The 22,403-nt window shown below is 40.9% G+C and overlaps 1 protein-coding gene across 6 annotated transcripts in view; it reads right to left on the bottom strand.

Moving 5' to 3' along the window:
- Nucleotides 1-1,391: 1,391 nt before the first annotated feature.
- The window catches only part of LOC122559107 (metabotropic glutamate receptor 7-like), a 736,921-nt gene continuing 715,909 nt past the window's right edge, over nucleotides 1,392-22,403 (bottom strand). For all 6 annotated transcript variants that reach the window (XM_043708410.1, XM_043708414.1, XM_043708411.1 and 3 more), the window contains exon 9: nucleotides 1,392-2,185. In XM_043708410.1, coding sequence (XP_043564345.1) covers nucleotides 2,136-2,185 — 50 coding nt within the window. In that variant the 3' untranslated portion in view covers nucleotides 1,392-2,135. The remainder of the gene's footprint in view (nucleotides 2,186-22,403) is intronic.

Genomic DNA, 22,403 nt, shown 5'->3' with positions numbered 1-22,403 from the left:
CCAAGTTGTATGCAGCTCAACTATCCACATTCCGGTAACATTATCACTTTTTGTCAAATGCTTAATTGAACAGAGGCAGGATGAGGCTGCAGTTAGAGGTAAGACCACTGTGAACAATACCACAACACAATGAAATTGAAGAATATGGGTTTTTCACATTTCTGTTTGGCTCATTTGACATTTTAGAAACTCCCAGACAACTGAGTCAAAAGCCACAGCAGGCATTTGATAAAACATTAGTTAGTACATCTAAAACCAGACCATATCCTTGTTTCTTAACTGACAACATGATCTATGCTTCAGGTTTTTTTTGCCATTTCTGGACCATGAATTTATGTATTCCCATTTTGGTTCTTCTGTTCCACTACTTCTTTTGTTTCCCTTTTATACTCTTTGATCTATCGACCCAGGTGTGTGAGTGCTTTACTTAACTTAACAGGGAAAGAGAAATTCTTGTTGATATCTAATTATAAGAGGCTTTAGATGGCTGCTGTCCTGTTTTCATCTGTCGCCGCCTCATTATGTCAGATAAATATACTCCCATTGCTTAGAATAGACAAATAGTTTCCCACTCTTAAAAATGGGTCCATAGTTCAGGTCAGAATATCTCTGGGCTCATAGATTCTAAAGCAGCATCCTTAATTGCATTTAAAAAGGGAACTGAATAAATGATGTAAAAGGACAAAAGAATTGAAGTAAATGTATGGCTGGTTCAGGGAGCTGGCACTGCCACAATAGAATGAATAGGTAAATGGTCAAAAGAAAAGTCTGTACCAAACAGAAGTTTGACAGTGTGAGATTTAAATGGGTTTTTGTTAGTGCTTTTGATAAATTGTTCCATGAGTTTTTTCTGTCAGAAACACTTGCACAAGAAAATGAATGACCCTACAAACACAAAGTATTTTTAAAAAGTTATTCAGAGTACCTTATGCATATTTTATTCAAGATAAAAGGCTTTGTGATTGTCTAAAAGAGGCACTTCTGTGGAAACAAGAAGCAGAAAATACTCTGCTATTCAAATCAATGGATAATAATGTCATCACTCCTGTTTGGTTTTTGTATGATACACACTCTCTAGAAGCTCACACTGGTACAGTTGTTTCTAGCACATTATTGTGGTAGGACCATATCTCTATCACAGTTTGTATTTTCTGACAGGCACAACTAAGTGAACACTAGCCCGTTCATCATTATAACCTTTAGTTATATTAATCTATTTCCAATGAAGATGCGTGCACACTTTTTTTTTTTCAAGAGCATAATGCTTCAAAAATGATCTCACTCTTAGCATACTGCACAGTACAACTATTACAGCACGTGTCTGTCCCATTAATGTCTTCATCTTCCCAGGACTAAATATAGAATAACACCAGAAACAATTTTTTTGCATGAATAAAAAAATTAATCCAAATGGTTTTATTTCTTGTGCTGATACATTCTTTTGACAACAACATCATTTATTCCAATTAATGAGTGACCATTTTTTTAAAAAAAACATATGTTTGGCTGAAAGAATATTCCACAATATTGGCACATAAGCATCAAGATTAATGTCAATACTTATTACAAACAAACTGTAGAAAATTAACATGCTTTCATAGTCCTTTATCACATAGCTCCATAGGGGGCATAACAAGACATGAACTGTTGACTAAACAGGGAATTCCAAGACCAATTAATAAGTGTAATTGCATTCAGGAAGCAACAGTGAAACAGAAGCAACAAAGATGCACTACGCAAAACCTCACAAACTATATAGATGGGATTTTATTTTCTTTGAGTGTACTTCCAGACTGCAGTTTTTGACAAAGATTTAACAAGCCCTGTGAGAGCTCCGTTTTTCACTTGTAGTTTGCCCACGAGGAAAGATGCATTGGTTTTAGCTCTGACTGATGCGCCGGGTTACGCACATAACAACACAATAGTGCCAGTGGCTTGCAAGTCCAATAAATCCAATAGTTGTTTCAACGAATTATTTCTCAAGGAGCACATATCAAACACCTGGATCCTCCATGTTCAATCATAAAGATAAAGCCTGGATACAGACTCCTCCATAGATGGGCAGTAGGGCGTATGGAGACCTGTGCCTGATGTCTGAAGATCCTGGCCTCCCTCTTCTCTGGAGGAGGCTGTTTTTAAATAACAAGATCATTGTAGCTTACGTATTTCTTTTTGGCTGCTGGGCCTGTAGGAAAGCAGCAAGATGAAAGTTAGAGCTGGGAGGGTCATTAGTCAATGTTCTTACACAATAATAATGATTACTTTCTTCAAAGAAATGCATGAAGTGACACTGATCAACAGCAGTCACTGAATAAATGATTTCCCTTTTGATGAGAAACCTACATTCCTCAAGGCTTTACACAAACATTTACTTCCATGACCCCTTGATTAGTCAATGGAGTTGACCAGCATAGGCAGGAGTCAAATAGCATCCTTATGTGCGGTTAAAGTCTGTAAAAGGTTCTGATATTCGCAAGTTTATACAACTCAGCTCGTTACTTAATCCCAAATCCTAAAAGCAAAAATTTCCTTTGTGCCCAGAACAGATCGAAATAGGGAAAACAGAAACACTCCACATATTTGCTGAAGGGAATTTCTTCCACAATCCAATAATTACATCAATCAAAACTAAAGATATACATTACCTTGTGGAAGTGCAAGTCATATTGTATGTGGACACTTGACTGAATCAAAATGAATTTATAGAAAACAAAATGGGAAATGGTTTAATCTGCAGACATTCTTTGTAGCGACGATGAATTGATTATGTTTGCAAATCTCATTCCTGATCCTTTTCCTTAACATAATTAGTAATAACTGCTTTGATATCAAATTGCTCTTTCCAATTGTCTTCCCTCCTCTCCTCGGGGAACTGTCTCATACCTGATGTGATTTTCTGATGTGTTTACTGCTTTGGTCAAATACTCACAATTGCTGCCTATCAACAGGTAATGACTGCTGTCAGGATATTCAACTGGGCGAAAACAATCAGAGCCAAACCTGGTGCTGTCCTAATAGACCTCCACCTTGGCTTTGATTCCAATAACATTCTCCTCATGCCAATCACTCCTTGCTTTTATTAATTGTGTTTTCCTCCATCCAGATGGGGGGTATTAGTTAGGTTTTCATAGGCACAGAAAAAGAAATACTTACTGAAACGGTGGTATGGCTGTGGTTTTAAAAAACCTTTTGCAATAGAACATGATAGCAGAGGTTACTGGAGCCAGTCTTTGGAAATAAATAACACCTGTGTGAAATATTACGAGCCTAAAATTCCTAACTGCAGCACACCACCATTTTGGTAAGAATTGATTTTTATATAGTAAAGGGAATGGTTAGCTTGGTTGGCTGGATGATTGGTTTGTGATGCTGACGAATAACAATTCCTGCACTGCTTGAGATTACTATGAAGGACCTGAGGCATGGTGACCCTCAAAGCAGCCTTATGGTCCAGTAGGACTATGGTAACTTAACAATTGACTTCTTCATGTTTTAAAAAAAGGTAAACTCCAATTAATACCCTCCTAGACACAATATAATTAAAAACAAAGACAGCATTCAATAGAAGAATGATACCTTAATTAAGTAAAAGCTGGTTAACATTAAAAACCAAAGTTTCAGAACCATCTGAAATTAGAAAGTCAAATGGAGTGCTGCTATTCATTGGAAAGGGAATGTAATATGAAAGTAGGGAGGTTTTGCTGCAGCTATAACAGGGCCTTGGTGAGACCACATCTGGAATGTTTAGGTCTATTTGAAAACACAGGAGTAGGATTCAGCTACCACTTGAGCATGCCCTGCCATTCGAGAGTGTAGCTGCACATCGACATTTAATGTAAACTTCCTGAACCATCCCCCACATCCCACAATGTCTAGAAAACTATCAATCTCTGTGGAAGTTTACAAACAATTCACATCGGCTGGGTGATGAAATTCCTCCTCCTCTCAGTACCAATTGGCTTGCCTCTTTATTCTAACAGTGTAAGAATTTTCAACGTATGAGGTTTGTTTGTTAGTTATTCTTCAGAATACAAGGGCAATCTCCTCACAGCACAGTCCCACCTTAGGACAACATGTAAGCTTTTGAAGTGTCTTGGTTGGGTGGATAGTGGGAGTGTGGTTCCTTGTGGGGGAGATCACAAGTAGTGGGTACAGCTTAAGAATAAGAGGAGGATTAAGAGAATAATTTTCTCCTGAGGGTCATCACAATATATTCAAGTAGTTACATTTTTGTAAAAAAAAAAGGGACTCAGATTATTGGTGGGGTGGTGGGCGGGGGGGGGCAGGGAAAAAAGTAGCGGAGTTGAGATGAATACCAGATGAGCTGTAACAATTGAATGAAGGACTGTATAGCCTAATCTTGTTCAGCTCTTTACACTCCTTCACATTCACCTATTTAGTGATTCTTTCTCCCCTGCAACTTCCATCTCTCTCTCATGTTGCAAACTCTGGAAAATGCCTACATCTCTCTCTTCCTTTTCATCCTTTTAAAACCTTCTCTTTGACTAAGCTTTGTCTGTCTCCCTTCCTTTCTATTCTTGGCCTGTGTTTTCTGAGAAGGACTGGAGAACGTCAGTCCCTCTACAGTAAGGGTCTTATATTTACCCCTGACTAATGCACCTAACCTACAGATCCCTGAATACTATGGACGATTTAGTATGGCCAATTCACCAGTTAAAAATCACACAACACCAGGTTATAGTCCAACAGGTTTAATTCGAAGCATTAGCTTTCGGAGCGCTGCTCCTTCATCAGGTGGTTGTGGAGTACATAATTTTAAAACACAGAATTTATAGCAAAAGTTTACAGTGTGATGTAACTGAAATTATACATTGAAAAATACCTTGATTTTTTGTTGAGTATCTCATCTGTTAGAATGACCATGATAGTTTCACTTCTTTCATATGTAAATTACAGAATTTTTTTATAAAAAAGTTACATTCTCAGGTTAACTGTAACAATTGGTGTCAGCCAGATAAAATGTTGAAGGTGTTAGCCCCCTGTGTTCCCTGTCTGTGCCATACTTTTTAGATAAGAATCAGTCCGTTAATGAGTTAACTCAATCCGTTATTGAGTTAACGGAGTCTTACATGTCATGTAGTTTTTGAGCAAAGTACAATGTAACTCTGCAAGTACAAATTCACCACACAAAAGTGTGTGTGTCTGTCTGGGGTGAGGGGTTGAGTGTCTGGGAGATAGAGTGTATGTGTAAAGTGTCTAAGTCTGTGAGAGGGTGCATATGAGAGTGTGGGAGTGTGTGTGTGTCTGTGTGTGTGTATAGTGCAATGGTGGACATCTGTAGTGTGACATGAACCTAAGGTCCTGGTTGAGGCCCTCTCTATGGGTACGGAACTTAGCTATCAGCCTCTGCTCGGCTACTTTTCGCTGCTGCCTGTCCCAAAGTCCGCCTTGGAGGATGGTCACTCGAAGGTCAGAGATCAAATGTCCTGGCATCTCCAAATCAATTCACCCAGTCTGCATATCTCTAGATCTTTTGCGTCTCACTGGATTGTGTAAAGTTGAAATTTTGTACAATTAATGTAAAATCACTGAGCTGAACCTTTGTAATATTACAGAGAAAAGCACAAAGTTACTGATTAATTACCACTGAAATAAAGACCTTTGGGCTGGGGAAACTAATTTGTGTTTTCGCATTTTTCTTTCCATTTTGCCAAAATTCCCAAGTCCTTGACAATAATAATCTTTTGAAAGTTTAATTGTTATTTCAACCTCAAATGGGGAAGTCCAATCATTTATTTGATTCCTATTAAAACGTGAAGAAAAACGAGTGTCTTTTGCTGCCTTTGAGACATGATTGACAGCTTCTTTCCCTGCTTGACAATGTTACTTGCTGTTGGATGCCTCAAGGTTCCTTGATTTGATGTCAGATTCAAATTAACATCAAGAAAGGGGAAACCCATGCCCCAGAGATCTCTGTGGGAAGCTTTCTTTGAGGTCCATAGTGAAGGCCTTTGCTATGCTGATGATTGCAAAATCCAGACCAAAATGATGCAATTTGCTGTTAACCAAATTCAGCTGAAAGCAGAGAAATAGGAATATCGTAAAACCTGATACACTTTAAACAATGCAGATTTATTTTTGGAACACACAATTATGTTGTGGTTTTTGTCTAGTCTTCAATGAATGGATGCTTTACAAGCATTCCCCACCCCCTGAAAAGATGTGCAGGTCCCTTAAAAGATAACAGTATCCCCTTCCTTGTTGATATATGTATATTAGACCAAGAGCCTGTAAGACAGTTTCCACTTTAGAATCTTAAGACAATAGATATGGGAGCAGAATTAGATCATTTGGCCCATCGAGACAACTCTGCCAATTGATTATATCTGATAAGTTTCCCAACCCCATTGATCCCTTTACTAATTAAGAACCTATCCATCTCTGTTTTAAATACTTTCAATGACTTGGGCTCCACAGATGCATCACACTCTCTAGAAATTCCTCCTCATATCCGATCTATAGGGTTGCCTCTTCACTCTGAGGCTGTCTCCTTGGGTCCTCGTCTCTCTTTCTTGTGGAAACATCATCTTCACATCCATTCTATCCAGGCTTCTCAGTATTCTGTAAGTTTCAATCACATCCTCCCTCATCATTTCTGAACTCTAAATACACACCCAGGGTCCTCAACTGCTCTTTATATAAAATGCCGTTACATTCCCAGGGTCATTCTTGTGAACCTCCTCTGGACCCCCTCCAATGCCAGTACAAGCTTCCATAGTTACTGGTCCCAAAACTGTTTGTGATATGCCTAACATGATCTGACCAGAGCCTTACACAGTCTCAGCAGTACATCCTTGCTCATGTACTTTAGCCCTCTCAAAATGAATGCTAACAAAGCACTTGCTTTACCAAGTCTCTTTAGTGCTTCAGATTTCTGAAGTTTTTCCATATTTAGAAAATAGTTTACTCTTCCTAGCAAAATGCACAACCGCTCACTTTCCCACATTGTATGCCATCTGCTACTTCTTTGCCCACTCTCTCCTTGCCTGTCCAAGTCCTTCTGGAGCATCCCTGCTTCCTCAACACTACCTGTACCTCCACCTGTCTTTGTGACATCTGCAAACTTAGCAAAAATGCCCTCCATTCCTTCATCCAGATCGTTATTGTATATAACATGAATAGTTGTAGTCCCAAGACTGACTGACTTCATGGGGAACCCCACTAATCACTGACTGCCACTCTGAAAATGACCATTATATCCCCTCTCTCTGCCTTCTGCCAGTAACCTTCCCCTAACATCATGGGTTATCATCTTATTTAGCAACTTCGTGTAAGGCACCTTGTCAAAGGCCTCTGTAAATCCAAATAGATCATTGGCTCTCCTTTGTCTGACTTGCTTGTTAGCTCCTCAAAGAATTTGAACAGATTTACAAAGCCATACAGGATCAGCCCTATTTTGCCATGCACTTCAAAGTATTCTGCACTCAATCTCATCTTTAACAATGGATTGTAAAATCTCATCAACAACTGAGGTCAGGCGAACTAGCCTATTATTTATCATCTTCTGCCTTCCTCCCTTCACACATTAGCCACTTTTCAGTCTTCTGGGACCCTCCCTGACTCCAGTGATGCCTCCTCGGCTATCTCCTTCAGGGCCTTTGGGTATAGTCCATCTGGTCCTGATGATTTATTCACCTTCAGATCTTTTCAGTTTCCCAGCACCTTCTCCTTCGTGATGGCCACTGCACTCTCCTCTGCCCCCGACTCTCTTAAAGTTCTGCTTTGCTGCTGGTGTCTTTCACCATGAAGACTGATGCAAAGTACCTATTCAGTTCCTCCGAAATTACATTGTTCCCCATTACTAAGTCTCCAGCCTCATTTTTCAGTGCTCCAATGTCCACTCTAGTGCCTCTTGCCTTTCTCCAACATCTTAAAAAGAACTACTCACCATCTTTATTTATATTACTGGCTACCAGCACAAGCGGCCAGTCTACGACTTGATATAACATCAGGTAGATCTTCAGTGAAACTTATTTAGGGCAGGAATTAATTCCACAATTTTTCTGAAAAGGATTATGGAACTCTCTGCCAGTGTGTCGGGAACTACAATTCTATTTTGTTGTAAAGCTGGTGATCTGGTTGGCACAATATTTTAAACCTGTGCAGCTCTCCATCTTGCCTTTCTGCTATAAACTTCTAAAATCCAAGCATGAGGATGCCTAATCACAAACTGCTGACTTTAATTCTCCTGTTTCCAGTGGTGCCCAGGCCTGAAGCTTCACAGAGGTTCCCAAATGCATAATTCACTACCCATTTGCTTTTGCTTCTCTTACAGCAAAGACCCGTGGTGTTAAAAGGTTTGAATTTGTTTCCACTTCTCCCCTGCACAGCATTGAAAATGATAGACTTGTTCATGAGTCTATTTCCAGCAGCCTCTCATGAGTAAAAATCTATGTGCTCCACAGGCACACACAAGTTACAACGGAATTATTTTTCACCCATGAATGAGCAAACAGAAAATACACTCACTTCATGTGAAAACCAAATTATCTGCATCTTGTGTCCTGAACTGTTTGGAAGGCAAGACCAGTGCTGGTGCATGAACTGTGAAGTCACAGCCAAAGTCATACACACATCTTACACATCCTGATTCCAAATTAGTTTTCCTTTTCCCATTCTCAAGTAACAAGCTACAATTTCACACGACTATTTGTTTCACAGGCATGCGTTGCTTTGTGAGGAAAGAGGATACTTTACATGCATTCCCTTTCCTAACTGTTGGAATTAAAGCTCCACAAAGTGGCTGCTATTTTAACACAATACTAATTCTGGGGAAATCATTAACTCAGAGCAAAACTTTCTCAATGATGTTGACAAGTGCGAGACTGTTGGGAAAATACAGCAATAATGAAGAAAATGATTCTTTAAGCGGAGTAGAAAAATGTTCTGATTATGCAGATATTGGCCTGGATTTGCCAATGGCAAGACAATCAATCATTTCTGCAGTTTAGATGTGAGTCATACAACACAGAAACAGAGCGTTGGTCCAACTCGTCCATATCAACAAAGTTTTCCCAATCTAAATTAGTCCCACTTGCCTATGTCTGGCCCATATCTCTCTCAAACCTTTCCTATTCATTTACCTGTACCTGCATTGACCACTTCCCCTGGCAGTCAGTTTTGAAATGCTCCGGCTTAAAGAAAAGACCTGTGCTGTTCATCTTATCTATGCTCCTCATGGTTTTATAAACCTCTACTGAAGGCCACCCCTCAGTCTCCTGTGCTCCAGTGAAAAGAAAAAAATCCAGTCTCATCTTACAATACAAACCTTCATTCCTGGCAACTACTTGGTCCATATTTTCTGAATCCTTTCCAAATTAATAACATGCATCCTATAGCAAGGCAACCAGGACTGTGCACAGTATTCGAAAAGTTGCCTCACCAACCTCCTGTGCAACCTCAACATGGTGTCTCAAACTGTATAATCGATGGTCTGAGCAATACAGGCCCTTCTTAACACACTCTCTACCTGTGACGCAACTTTCAAAGGACTACATACCTGAAACTCTAGGTCTTTCTAGTTGATAACACTACCCCAGAGTACTACCATTAATTATTTTACCAAGATGCAATACCTCGCATTTATCCAAGTTAAACTCTATTTGCCATTCCTCAGCCCATTGATCAAGATCACTTTGTAATCTTAATCTGCAAACTGAACAAATGATGCCTCCTAATTTATCATCCAAAATCGTTTCTATAAATATCAAACAAAAAGTGACTAGCACCAAACACTGCTGGTCACAGGCCTCCACTTCAAAATACAACCCTCCACCACCCTCTATTTCCTACCATCAAGCCAATTTTGTATCCAATTGGCAAGCTCTCCCTGAAAGTGTAGTGCTGGAAAAGCATAGCTGGTCAGACCGCATCTGAGCAGCAGGAGAGTCGACGATTCGAGCATAAGCTCTTCAGGCATGCATGGGCTGGTGCTGGCATGCGGGACTAGATTGGGTTGGGATATCAGGTCGGCGTGGACGAGTTGGACCGAAGGGTCTGTTTCCATGCTGTACATCTCTATGACTCTACGTGCACTAACATTCCTGGCTACGAGCAAGCATGTCCACGTGACTGATTTGATAGCCGTGGCTGTGAAGTAATGGCAGGTCAGCTATAAAGTTCCAACTTCCACAATTCACAAAGACATTTCACAGACGGCACAGGATTCCAGATCTGCTTCCCTCACAGCTTTTTTGACTGCAGAGAAGACCAATATCAAAATTTTGACATTGATTTTCTCTTTTGGTACGATGAGCAGGCACCTCAATACCAACCTTGGCTCTCCCTATCTGATCGTGGGCCATTTCCACCTGTATTGAGACAAGGCCAGGGACTGAAAATGGCTGCTTGTGTTGGCTCTGATTGAGGAAAGGTGGTGAGGTGGCCCAACTGTATGAGTAGGCAACTAAGAAGGGAGGAAGGGTAAGTGGGCGTAGATGATGGAGTAGGAGGAGAGCCTTTGAGGGAAGATGCTCAGTGGAGTTGAAGTGTGAAGCAGCAAAAGCAAGATAGTGACATTCACCCTTCCAGAGCGCAGAAAGCCATTATGTTTCTTTCTGTGTGGCTCCTGACTGTGGGCCCCATACTAATTCAGCTGCAAAACATGCCATTAGTTATGGATCGATGGGTAGCATTCTTGCCGGTGTGAGGGGAAAAAAAAATTCAGGCTCGAAGCTCACTCCAGAGCATACAAATCCAGGCCCACCTCCAGTGCAATACTGAGGGAGTGCTCCACAAGTCAGTCGGTCAAAGCGTCACAAAAATCCACACCACAGAAGAATGCTCTTCAGCCCATCGGGTTTGTGCCCATTAAAACCAAGTACCTGATTATACCTGAATCTTGACATCATAAGTGCACATCTAAACCACCCTTACAGGCATTTCAGATTCCCCATCACCGTTTGGGTGAAATTTATTTCCTCACATTCCCCTCTGCATTTCCTGTCACTCACAGAAAATCTATGATCCCTCCACCACAGGGAAATGCCCTTCCTGTCTTCTCTATAGGTAGATAGGATAGTGAAGAAGGCGTTTGGTATGCTTTCCTTTATTGGTCAGAGTATTGAGTACAGGAGTTGGGAGCTGTACAGGACATTGGTTAGGTCATTGTTGGAATATTGCATGCAATTCTGGTCTCCTTCCTATCGGAAAGATGTTGTGAAACTTGAAAGGGTTCAGAAAAGATTTACAAAGATGTTGTCAGGGTTGGTGGATCTGAGCTACAGGGAGAGGCTGAACAGGGGCTGGGGCTGTTTGCCCTGGAGCGTCGGAGGCTGAGGGGTGACCTTATAGAGATTTACAAAATTATGAGGGGCATGGATAGGATAAATAGACAAAGTCTTTTCCCTGGGGTCAGGGAGTCCAGAACTAGAGGGCATAGGTTTAGGGTGAGAGGGGAAAGATATAAAAGAGACCTAAGGGGCAACTTTTTCACACAGAGGGTGGCACCTGTATGGAATGAGCTGCCAGAGGATGTGGTGGAGGCTGGTACAATTGCAACATTTAAGAGGCATTTGGATGGGTATATTAATAGGAAGGGTTTGAAGGGATATGGGCCACGTGCTGGCATGAGATCGGGTTGGGCTATCTGGTCGGCATGGACGTGTTGGACCGAAGGGTCTGTTTCCATGCTGTACATCTCTTTGACTCTATATGAGCTGAAATGTTAAATTGAGGCCTCGTCTGCTCTCTTAGACTGAAAAAATGCCGTTGCTCTATTTTGAAAAAGGAGCAGGGGAGCAAGTCCAAGTAAGTAGGCCAAGGCTACTGGGTCCCTGTATTACTGCTGTTTGTGTGAGCTTGATGTATATTATTTGGATGCTGCACATTCTACATTACAGCAGTGACTGCACTTAAAATTGTTATCATTAGTGCTAAAACACTTTGATATGCCCGGTGCTGATGGAGGGCGTTACATAAATGCAAGTCTGCTCTTCTCAAGCGAGCTTTGCCCTGTAACATCAGATACTGAATTCACCAGGTTGCTCTTCATTTTTGAAAATCCCTTCAGAATTCTTACAGCTGCCTGCACAACAACATCTTGGTGCCCCACAGCTGACCCTCACATTTCACAGCTGGATCTGTGCCTAAATCTACATAACAGCTGCAAACACCAGATTTTATTCCCCATCAGCTTCACATTCGAACCTTCAACTTGCAGATTGTTGACCAATTTTAGTGAACTTGGGGAGAATCCATGAAGACTCTGCAGTCACCTTGGTCATGTAAATTGGCTTATTTTCCAAATCCAGAAACAGAATTGCAAAAGAAGCTTGGCTAATTTGAAGCATTTTAAAACCAGTTTTACAACTGAAAGCCAGTTGTTCATTGGTCTTGACTAAAGCGCACCATCAGCTTGGAGTCTGCTAATGCTATGTGCAAGTCTGATGGTGAGAAAGGAACTTCTTCACCCAGAGAGTTGTAAATCTGTGGAATTCCTTGCCCAGTGAAGAAGTTGATGCTACTTCAGGAAACATTTTTAAAGATATTTATTTTGTACAGGGATACAGTGAATGTGCGCGGGTAAGTGGATCTGAGTTCAAAAAAAAGATCAGCCATGATCTTACTGAATGGCAAAGCAGGCTCGAAGGGTCAGGCTGCCTACTCCTGCTCCTAGTTCTTATGTTCAGAGATTGGGAGGTATAATTTGGGCCAGCACTTTAACAGTACAGCCTGCCTTCGGCACGGTGCTAGTTGCTGCCTTGCTGATGAGGCTTTCAAGAAAGATCCCACCTGTCCTTTCAAGCGGCTATAAAAGATCCCAAAGGTCTATCTGAAAAACAGCATGGGAATGCTCCTGTTGCCCTGGTCAATATTTCTCTCTCCATCGATATCATCAAAAATAGACCAATTGTTCACTTCTTATTACTTTTCACTAAAACCCATAGAGCAAAGTTCTGACATACACACAAATGTTTACAGTACACGAGGAGTACATTTGGTCCATTATGTCAGCTAAGATCCACTTGTATTAATCCCATTTTGCAGTTCCAAAGCCTTGTAGGCTGTGCCAATGCAAGTGAATATATGAATCCTCCTTAAATATTGTGAGAGTTTCTGACTCAATCAGCCTTTTAGGCAGTGAGTAGCAGACTCCCACCACCTTCTGAATGAAAAATTTCTCAATTCTCTGCTTAGCTTTCTCCCTCTTGCCATTAAACTGATGTCTCCTGATGATTGACCCTTCTGCAAACGGAAAAAGTGTCTTCCTATCCAGCCGACGTACCCTTCTCAAACTGCTGCAAGGAAAGCAATCCAATCTTTCCTCATAACTTTAAACCTCCAACCTGAGCAGTATCCTGATGAATCTCCACTGCACTCTCTCTAATGTAATGACATCCTTAAGATAATGTGATTTGAACTGCCCTGCTACCTTCACGGATCTGTGCATATGCATGCTAAGGTCCCTCTGAACTTCAATGCTTCCCAATGTCTGACATTCATAGTATAATTCATTTTATCTTGTTAGACCTCTACGTGTGCGTTACTTCATACTTTTCCAGGTTGATTCCATGTGGCACTGCTCTGTCCAACTGACCAGTCCATTGACATCATCCTGCAGTTTACAGCTAACCTCCTTAGTATTTACCATTCCTCCAATTTTCAAATCACCTGTGAATTTCTTGGTCAAGCTTCCCACATTTAACTCCAGATCATTAACGTACACCACAGACAGTAAGAATCCCACAGGGAACAGAATTCCAGTCACAGAAACATCCCTCTACCATCCTGCGTCTGGGCCAATTTTGGATCCAATGTGCAAGGTTCCGCCTTGACCAGTCTGCCGTGAGGAATCTGAAGTCTTAATTAAAAGGCAATGTTGATCATATCCAATGCATTAACCTCATCAACATTCCTAATTACAGTGAAGTATTATTTATACTGACTGCAGTCTGCGTTGAATTCAATCATCACAATAAGAGTGTCTTGGTCATAGTCATTTGGTTTAAAAAAAATGGCCTTCATCCTGCCACGTCTATGCCACCCAACAAACACTAAACCACACTAATCCCATCCACCTCAACTTGGTACATAGCTTACTATGCCATGACATTTTAAGTACTCATCTAGGCACTTCTTAAATGTTGCAAGGGTACTTGCTTCCACCACTGTCTCAGGCAGCAAATTCCAAATTTCTAGCACCCTCTGTGGGGGAAAAAAATGCTCAGATTTCCTGTAAACCACTTACTCCACATCTTAAACTTGTACCCTCTGCTCTTAACATGTCTGCCATGGGAGAAGAGATTTTCACAATCTACTCTGTCTATCCTTCTCATAATTTTGTATACTTCAATCAGATTCCCCAGCCTCCTCTGATCCAGTCTCTCCTCAACTGAGATTTTTCATCTGATGCAACATCCTGGTGAATTTCCTCTGCATCCTCTCCATTGCAATCACCTCCTTCACAAAGCATGGTGACCAGAAATGCACACAGTATTCCATCTATAGCCAAACTAATATTTTATGAAGTTGTACCTCGACTTCCTTATTCTACGCCCTAGCTAATGAAGGCAAGAGTCCAGTAATTCTTTTTCACCACTGTCTGCCTGTGTTTGAAACTATCCCAGGCCTGATCAAATAAATTTTTCTACTTTGAGGTCTTGTTAGTTCAGGCTATGATAGGTGTGGTTTTGAAATGCAATGCTGCTAGGAATTTGGCTCAGATTTAAGCTAAGAACATTACGGATTCCTACAGATTAGGAACACAGAAGCATTGGAGTGGGCGATTCAGACCCACTAGTTTGCTCCATCATTCTAGATCATGGCTGATTATCCATCACAACACCAATTCCTGCACTGTCCCATTACCTTTGATGTCAATAGAGTCCATCAATCTTGAACTTGCTCTGACGTTGAGAATTCTAAAGACTCACCATTTTGAGTGAAAAGTCTTCCTCATCTCAGCATAAATGGCTTTTTTTCATTCTTGGATTATATGCGCAATGTTCTGGTCTCCACACGAGGGATAACATTCTTTCTGTGTCTAATCCATTTAAGAATATTCTGTTTCTATATGACAACCTCTTATTGTTCTAAACTCCAGAGAATACAGACCTAGTCTCCTTGATCTCTCCTCATAAGCCAGTCCCACTGTTCCAAAAATTAACCTGCTTAATGTTCACTCCAACTATGGGAAATATATCCTCCCTTAGGAAAAGGAACCAGAACTGCACACAATACTGCCGGTGCAGTCTTACCAGTGATCTGTACAACTGAGACAAAACATCTTTGTTCCTGTACTGTGTTATGGCTAACATACTGTTTGTCTTCCATTTAAAATCCAGTGTACTCCAGAGAGGATCCTTTGATATCAACACAGGGCATAACTACTGCAAAACTATTCAAAACCTCAGCCCGTCATCAAAGTATAGTGACAACCTCTGCATGACCAAATATTTAAAAATGGCCATCACATAATACATTTCATACCTGCTTTAAAATGAGATTGTTTAGCTCTGGAATGTAGAACTTCTCTGACATAACTAGACTATGAAGATCTCTCTTTTGATCGTTATTGCTTACTAATCATTTTTTGCTCCCTCACTAAATGGAATGAACCCCAAGCTTAGATATTGTGCCCCAAAATCCTGCCACCTTATAGTTAAACTAGACTATCTGTAAATTACTCACTGCATCTCTAGCCATGTTAATTCAGCTCTCACATATTGACAGCCTCAATCACTCCTCATGAAAAATTCACTTAAAGTTGTCTCCGTTTTCCTTTATTTTGTCCACAAGCCTTCCTAAAGTAAATACCTAGGTAAAAACAATGACTGCAGATGCTGGAAACCAGATTCTGGATTAGTGGTGCTGGAAGAGCACAGCAGTTCAGGCAGCATCTGAGGAGCAGTATTCCTGATGAAGGGCTTTTGCCCGAAACGTCGATTTTACTCTCCCTCGGATGCTGCCTGAACTGCTGTGCTCTTCCAGCACCACTAATCCGGAATTAAGTAAATACCTGCCAGAACTAATGAGGCAAATAAGGAAGATCATTATTCTTCTGAAAGAGTTTTTTTAAAATGTCTTGGTCACAAAATTCCTTCAGTAAGTATGTTTTCTGATTGCATTGGTTATACAACAACCAGAAAAGTCATGAGATTTGTTCTACAATAACATGTATAAACCTGGCTTCTTTGTCTTCAAATGTTAAATTAGATTCAAAGTTCCTTATCACTGAAGGATGGTGCAAATGATTGATGCAGCTAAGAGATTGATGACGGATGGATTTGCAGAGGTGCCCATTGTACACTTGACAATATAATTTACCTAGGTGGAAGTCACTGAGGCATGAGATAAGATACTGAGTTGACAAGAATAAACAAAATTGAATTCTTGTAGCTCATTAATTTTCTCTTCCTGTTGATGCTTATGACTTTCAACCTTTCATGTCTGATGTTTCTAACCTCTCAGATACATTATGCACAGCATTTCTTATGCCTGAGTATACATCCTTTTTCACTGACTCTTGCTGGGGCTAGTCACCACTGCTAATATGGGTCAATGACATCTTTCCCTTGTGGCTACTCAATTGGGTGAGGTCAGTGGACTATTGGCCTTGGCTCATCCAGTTTTCAAATGAAATCCTCAGCAGGACATTATCCAGGTGTCATTACAACTTTAACACTGGGAAAATGTGGCTGGTTCCTTCCTTCCCTAACACAAAGTGCTTGAAACCTAGTGCCACAATGTGTGGATTTGTTAATCTTTCATTTTCTTTTCCATTGTTAAAGTTTTGCCTTTAGCCTTCTCTTTACTATGCATTAATCCCTAATTCAGGTCAAGTAATAAACCTACACCAGTGTTCAACAGCTGAGACTCAAACTGGTGAGCAGAATTAGCAGAACTGTGTAAGTTACCACCTTCTCCAAAACCCATTTCCTCCCTTCCTTCATCCAGGAGGCACTTGGTTATTTTTCGCAGAAGGAATAAAGAAAACAATATAAAATTTGACAAAAAAAATTAGCAAAAAATTTTTTTCCAGCAACACATTTTTCAGCAAAAAAAATTAGCAACCAATATGCTATAACATGGGAAATTTAATAGTGATTAGTTGTGTTTCGTACACAGCAATATCAATACAGAGATGTTGGACTAAATTCAGATCAAAGTGAACGGAGCAAGTGGACTCATTCAGGATAGGGACTGTAAACTGGAAAGCACCTAAATTTAAGTTGATGTCATAGAGTCATAGAGATATACAGCATAGAAACAGACCCTTCAGTCCAACCCGTCCATGCTGACCAGATATCCCAACCGAATCTAGTCCCACCTGCCAGCACCCAGTCCATATATATGTCTGGAAAATACAGTCAAGTGATGTGCCATAGAATTCTTATAGTGTGGAAACAGACAATTCGGCCCATTGAGTCCATACCAGCCCTCCAAAGAGCATCCCACCTAAACCCACAACCTATCTTATCTCTGTAGCCTTGCATTTCCCATGGCTAATCCACCTAGCCTGCACATTCCTGGACACTATGGGCAATTTAGACTGGTTAATCCACCCTAACCTGCCCATCTTTGGACTGTGGGACGAAACCCATGCCAACACAGGGAGAATGGCTGTGTGGGTTTGCACAATCGCCTGAGGGTGGAATCAAACCTTGGAAATAATCTACTTGGTATCTCAAAAACAAATGTCTAAAAAAGCAAACACTGGTGGAATCATTAGATCAGAGTCAGGTCGTGAAGGCTGCTCTTTCACTGGGCATACATCAGCCTGGAAATTTTGGGTAAGATTTTTTTGGTGTAAGAGGAACTGCTCAGTCCCACAAAAAATCAGTGAGACAATGAAAACATACTTGGTTCTGGAGCAATCTACAGCTGTCCTTCTGAACAGCACTGTTGACTGCATAATGCCAAATGCTGATGGGTTTAGCACTTTAGAATACATCCTATGCCCAATAGCAAGCCCTAAATTTGTGCTTTGGATTCTCTGTACATCATAGGACACCAAGTTGCATAATTCCAGTGGCTGACATGGAGGGCTGTATGCAAAGATCCCAAGTAGATGGAGACCACTAAGAATGGCGTGGCTAGTTTGGCTGTAAACCAAACTACATCCGGTTAAGACTACAAAAATCACTCCTGTCACATGCTAGTCATAGGTATGCCACTGGTGCTATTCATTGCAAAGTTTTGTTAAAAATCTCAATGGTCCATATCAATATTTGAAAAATGATAATACGACAGAAGAGGTTCATTTTGTCAACTGGATGGAATTTCATGGCTTCCATAACCGGGGAACATTTGAAGCTTGGGATTTGCAATCTCTTCAAATGGTTAAATTAATAATTTCTAAAAGATCATTCTTAGTAATGGTGATACATAAGTATGAACTTTTTTAGTTTATGTGTCTGCTTTGTTCATCCAGTCTGTAGACCTACAGTTGCACATTGTGGTTAACACCTTACAGTCCTTGGAGTTGGCCCAGCAAGCTAATGCGTGATAGAAGATCACTACAGAAAACCATCTACAAGACTTAACTTAGAACTGTGATGAAATACTTTCCACTTGCCTGGTTGAGTGTCTTTCCATCCAGTGCTTAAAAAGCGTGACACCATTCAGGATAAAACAGTTCGCTGAACAACATCCGAATCACTCCCTTCATCGTTGGTGCACAGTGACAGTAGTTTGTACCATCTACAAGATGCACTACAACTCAAGCATGGCTCAATAGCATTTCTCAAACGTGACTTTTACCAGCTAGCAGGACATCGGTATTAGATTATATGGGAACACGAACCACTATATTCTATTCTATTCTAAGGCACACATCTTCTTGACTCAGAACAACATCAGCATTCCTTCACTGTCGCTAAGTCAAAATCTTGGAATTACTTATTGCACAGAGCCTTGTGACTGCACTTATATCACAGGAGTTCAACAGGCAGCTCACCATCACCTTCTCAAGAACAATTAGGCATGAGCAATAAATTCTGGTCTGGTTGGAGATGCTTAGAACGTTTGAACAAAGAACAAAGGACAGGAAATCAATTCAATGTGTGTAAATGCAAAGCTATTAATATGGAGCACAGCATTCTAACAGATGGATATGTTAAGTTGAATTGTGGTAGTATGTGTTGATCAGAAAGAAAACGTGGCTTTATACTGTGTAAAACATTAGGACTGTTGAGTCCTTGCTTCATTACAGCAACTGAAGTATTGGGGATAAGGTAGCAGAGAGATATATAACTACTGAAGGTTGGATTACTACTATATTGGTTGGTGACTGGGTCCTATTTGGCATGCAGTTTGGGATACAAACTCACAATGATGATACTATGGGTTTAAGAGGTGTATATGAAGACAGATTGAGACAGAGGTCCCAAAAGGTCTGACTCAAATCAATGAAGTGAACAGCTTGTGAGGCCTTGGGATGTTTTATCAAGTTGGAACAATAAAGACAGCCCGAATGGGTGTGGTCAAGCTCCCACAGTACCAGGATTTTTAATTTAGTTTTCTGCAGTTGTTGGGGTCTTCCTGGATGTGGAAACTTTTATTCCTCTCTCTCTGCTACAGCTAAAAGCTGGGGTTCTCTTCCTGCTACTACAATGGCATGGGAGACAGTCAATTTTACTGTATTTGCTTTTGCCAAAGGTGTGTTTATAGAATGTTACTATATTAGAACAGTTATAGGTGGATTCTGGGTAATCCAAGATGGAGGACAGGAAAAATTTCTAGCTGTCAGAGCTGCTCCTTTTTTTTTTGGAGGTATTTTAGGTGTTGGAGGTGATTTCCTCGAATTCCAAGAACAGTAATTACTGTTTTATATGCTGTTGCATTGTTTTGGAACTTTGGAGAAAAAAAAGTCAAAACAACAGCAGTTTAAAAGGGAGAAGAGCAGACAAAGGAAGCACATGGTGAGGACACTGCAGGAGAGAGAGAGTGAGAAAGCCTGCACAGTTACCACCTTTGCTGTTTGAATTCGTGTACTGCTGGACATCGGAGTGCATTTGGGAAAAATAACAAACAGTGAAATTCACAACTAATCTTGGAGGAAATGTCGGGCGAAGTTCGCAGCACAGAATCAGATAAGCTAATTGTTGTTTTAAGTTTGTCCAAGAGAAAGGCTGCAGTAGTGGGATCAGTGGATTCTTTCTTGATTATATGTTTTTGGAGATAAGTCTCTTGATTAAACTTAAAATATAAGCCAAAGCTATTAATATAACCTGGGGCAGTGTTTGTAGAGGAATAAGGTGGTGTTATTTTCTGGGTCTGTAAATTGTGAAGGAGCAAAAATGGCCTTTTCAGTGATATGTACTACTTGTCAGATTAGGGAGTCTAAAGGGAGTTTAAAGAGAGTTTAAGGGTTACTGTGGATTATATCTGCCATAAATGCTGTTGGATGCGAATCTTATCAGATCGAGTGGATCGGTTGGAGAGACAGATAGAAGCAATGAGGAATTTGCAACAGCTACGGTATGTGATGGATGGCAGTGAAAGGAAGGGGGGAAAGTCTCGGATACAGTCACATAGATGGGTTAGCTCTAGGAAGGGTGAGAGAGGTGGGCAGCTAGAGCAGGAGTCTTTTGTGGATATACCCATTTCAAACAGGTATGCTGTTTTGGAAAATGTAGGGGGTGATGGATTCTCAAGGGAACGTAGCACAAACAGCCAAGTTTCTAGTATTGAGACTAGCTCTAATGCAACGAGGGGTACGTCGGCTTCCAAGAGATCAATTGTGTTAGGGGATTCTGTAGTCCGAGGTACAGACAGACGTTTGTGGCCAGCAGAGAAAAAACAGAATGGTGTGTTGTTTCCCTGGTGCCAGGATCAAGGATGTCTCGGAGACGGTGCAGAATGTTCTCATGGGGGAGAGGGGCCAGCAGGAGGTCATTGTCCACATTGGAACCAACGATATTGGAAAGGAAAAGGTTGAGACTCTGAAGGGAGATTAGAGAGTTAGGTAGAAATTTAAAAAGGAGGTCCTCAAGGGTAGTCATATCTGGATTACTCCCAGTGCTACAAGCTAGTGAGGGCAGGATAGAGCAGATGAATGGATGGCTCAGGAGCTGGTGTATGGGAGAAGGATTCACATTTTTGGATCATTGGAATCTCTTTTGGGGTAGAAGTGTCCTGTACTAGAAGGATTGCACCTCAATTGGAAGGGGTCTAATATACTGGCAGGGAAATTTGCTAGAAATGCTTGGGAGGATTTAAACTAGTAAGGTGGTGGGATCCAGGGAGATAGTGAGGAAAGAGATCAATCTGAGACGGGTACAGCTGAGAACAGAAGTGAGTCAAACAATCAGGGCAGGCAGGGACAAGGTAGGACTAATAAATTAAACTGCATTTATTTCAATGCAAGGGGCCTAACAGGGAAGGCAGATGAACTCAGGGCATGGTTAGGAACATGGGACTGGGATGTCATAGCAATTGCAGAAACATGACTCAGGGATGGGCAGGACTGGCAGCTGAATGTTCCAGGATACAAATGCTACAGGAAGGATAGAAAGGGAGGCAAAAGAGGAGGAGGAGTGGTATTTTTGATAAGGGATAGCAGCTGTGCTAAGGGAGGAGATTCCCAGAAATACATCCAGGGAAGTTATTTGGGTGGAACTGAGAAATATGAAAGGGATGATCACCTTATTGGGATTGTATTATAGACCCCCCAATAGTCAGAGGGAAATTGAGAAACACACTTGTAAGGAGACCTCAGCTATCTATAAGAATAATAGGGTAGTTATTATAGGGGATTTTAACTTTCCAAATGTCAACTGGGACTGCCATAGTGTTAAAGGTTTAGATGGAGAGGAATTTCTTAAGGGTGTACAAAACAATTTTCTGATTCAGTGTGTGGATGTACCTACTAGAGAAGGTGCAAAACTTGACCTACTCTTGGGAAATAAGGCAGGGCAGATGACTGAAGTGTCAGTGGGGGAGCACTTTGGGGCCAGCGACCATAATGCTATCCATTTTAAAATAGTGATGGAAAAGGATAGACGAGATCCAAAAGTTGAAGTTCTAAATTGGAGAAAGGCCAATTTTGACGGTATTAGGAAAAAACTTTCAAAAGCTGATTGGAGGCAGATATTCACAGGTAAAGGGATGGCTAAAATGGGAAGCCTTCAGAAATGAGATAACAAGAATCCAGAGAAAGTATATTCCTGTCAGGGTGAAAGGGAAGGCTGGTAGGTATAGGGAATGCTGGATGACTAAAGAAATTGAGGGTTTGGTTAAGAAAAAGAAGGAAGCATATGTCAGACAGGATAGATTGAGTGAATCCTTAGAAGAGTGTAAAGGCAGTAGGAGTATACTTAAGAGGGAAATCAGGAGGGCAAAAAGGGCACATGAGATAGCTTTGGCAAATAGAATGAAGGAGAATCCAAAGGGTTTTTACAAATATATTAAGGACAAAAAGGTAACTAGGGAGAGAATAG

This window comes from Chiloscyllium plagiosum, chromosome 18 (genome assembly GCF_004010195.1).
Source record: "Chiloscyllium plagiosum isolate BGI_BamShark_2017 chromosome 18, ASM401019v2, whole genome shotgun sequence".
Lineage (NCBI taxonomy): Eukaryota > Metazoa > Chordata > Chondrichthyes > Orectolobiformes > Hemiscylliidae > Chiloscyllium > Chiloscyllium plagiosum.
The sequence above is the reverse complement of the archived record's forward strand: the minus strand, read 5'-3'. Positions and strand labels throughout refer to the sequence as shown.